Raw genomic sequence first — 2642 nt, forward strand, 5'->3', positions numbered from 1 at the left:
ATATTAATTGAGCCAAGGTGTGTCCTGTAGAGATAATAGCATCTGGCACAGAGAAGGTGCAACACACGGGTAATGGCATTGTTAGTATAACTATTGTCATGTCTTGCACATTGACACAAAATAAATTTCCCTCTCTCCAAACCAGAGCTAATTAACAATGGTTTTAAAATCATATTCCATACTCATTCTACGTCTTAAACAGTAAATCTTCATTTTAAAGTGGCTTACCACCCAATTTATTCAACAGATAGCTAAAGAGAGTTGACTCTGCCCAGGATGTATAACCACAGTTATAACTACAAACTTTTGTACTAAAAAATCACCCAGAGACTTGTATGAAAAACAAATTATTGGTTTTATCCCACAAATTTTTATTTAGTATATTTGCCTTGAGACTTGAAATTTTGCGTATTTAATAAGCACCCTAGATTATTTGATGAGAAAAATCTTAATTTCAAGATTGAGAAGTTCTGTATAATAGAAAAACAGTACTAATCAAAAGCTTTTAGAAATTGGTTACTCAACTCATAGTCTTAGGCATGTATTTTTTATGATCTTTTCATGTTAAAAATCTCCCACCATTTTATTTGTTTAAGCAGTGTGGAAGATGTCCAGTGGATTGAATTTAATTTAGGAGGATATTACTCCTACCACACTGTGTTCACTTTTTGTCTCATTTAAAACTATTGTATATTTTTTCTCAACAATCAGAACACAGATTTCTCTGCCAAATGGACAATCTCACAAAAGTGACAGAATTCCTGCTGATGGAGTTTTCTGGTATCTGGGAGCTGCAGGTGCTGCACACCAGGCTGTTTCTGCTGATTTATCTGGCAGCGCTGGTGGGGAACCTGCTCATCATTGCGGTCATCACTCTGGATCAGCATCTTCACACACCCATGTACTTCTTCCTGAAGAACCTCTCCATTTTGGATCTGTGCTACATCTCAGTCACTGTGCCTAAATCCATCCATAACTCCATGACTGGCAGAAGCTCCATCTCTTATCTTGGCTGTGTGGCTCAAGTCTATTTTTTCTCTGCCTTTGCGTCTGCTGAGCTGGCCTTCCTCACTGTCATGTCTTATGACCGCTATGTTGCCATTTGCCACCCCCTCCAATACAGAGCTGTGATGATATCAGGAAGGTGCTATCAGATGGCAGTCACCACCTGGCTAAGCTGCTTTTCCTACGCAGTCGTCCACACTGGCAACATGTTTCGGAAGCACGTTTGCAGATCCAATGTGATCCACTAGTTCTTCTGTGACATCCCTCACGTGTTGGCCCTGGTTTCCTGTGAGGTTTTCTTTATAGAGTTTTTGACCCTGGCCCTGAGCTCATGCTTGGTTCTGGGATGCTTTATTCTCATGATGATCTCCTATTTCCAAATCTTCTCAACGGTGCTCAGAATCCCTTCAGGACAGAGTCGAGCAAAAGCCTTCTCCACCTGCTCCCCCCAGCTCATTGTCATCATGCTTTTTCTTACCACAGTGCTCTTTGCTGCCTTAGGACCAATTGCAAAAACTCTGTCCATTCAGGGTTTGGTGATCGCTCTGACATACACACTTTTGCCTCCCTTCCTCAATCCCATCATATATAGTCTTAGGAATAAGGAGATTAAAACAGCCATGTGGAGACTCTTTGTGAAGATATATTTTCTGCAAAAGTAGAACGTTCTGGTCTTTACTATAGAAGATCTGCAACAAAAAAACAAAAAAGCATAAATACTTTATGACAAAAAAAAGATGAAAAAATTGTTGATGAAATGATGAAAAATCCTGAAAAAAAAAACTGTTGAATGGGAGAAAGACAATATTTGCGCTACTATATGTAGATAGAAATGCAAATGTTTCTTCAAAAAGTAAAAGTATAAAAGTACCTTCATAAAATATTTCAAGGTTGTGTAACTGTAGCTTGTTGTGGTGATTTATTCCTTCCTGTTCCACACATCTTCAAACTGGTTTAAATACCTTATCTTGAACCTGTAGCCTTGCACTCCTGTTAGTATGAATTTTTTGGAAGAGGACACACACATACCCACACACACACACACACATACACACCCACACACAGTTTTAGTACCTGATTTAGCCAGTCAACAAAAAAGAACATAAAACAAGCAGAAGGGTTATTAGAACAGGAACGTATGTTTTAGATTTTGCCAAATATTTTAAGGATATTTCTCTTTCACTTAGCTATTTTTAGAAATCTGTCAGGAAATTAACACAATTTCCATCAATGCATCTACTGAGATTGTCACTGAGTGCCTCAGTTTCTGCATTTGTGTTAGTATTCAATGTGTTGATAGAAACGGAGCTCTTTCTTGGGTCTTAGTGCCTCAGTTTCTACACCCGTGTTAATATTCAATGTGTTAATACAAACAGAGCTCTTTCTTGGCTCTGAGTTCTTGGTCACTGCTAGTGATTATCATCATCACCATTGTCGTTATTTTGTCAGAACACCTGAGCGTGAGTCCCTTGGAACATGGGCTGTCTGCCATCCTCAGGTGCCTGGGCTCGTGAAATGTACACTGGCTATTCCTGATTTTCACTTGATGGGATGGGAAGAGGATTCGTGGAAACACTGATATTCTTAGTTGGTTCATGATAAGAGTCTTGATGTGTGAACTGTCATTAGCCCATCGC

At 39.1% G+C, this 2642-nt stretch overlaps 1 protein-coding gene across 1 annotated transcript; it reads left to right on the forward strand.

Annotated features, from left to right (window-relative positions):
• The first annotated feature begins 731 nt into the window (after nt 1–731).
• LOC129033023 (olfactory receptor 14I1) lies at nt 732–1667 on the forward strand. Its single transcript, XM_054480924.1, is given in 1 exon segment — nt 732–1667. A coding segment is annotated over 1 exon segment (936 nt).
• The last annotated feature ends 975 nt before the right edge of the window (nt 1668–2642 follow it).

This window comes from Pongo pygmaeus, chromosome 1 (genome assembly GCF_028885625.2).
Source record: "Pongo pygmaeus isolate AG05252 chromosome 1, NHGRI_mPonPyg2-v2.0_pri, whole genome shotgun sequence".
NCBI classification, from domain to species: Eukaryota; Metazoa; Chordata; class Mammalia; order Primates; family Hominidae; genus Pongo; species Pongo pygmaeus.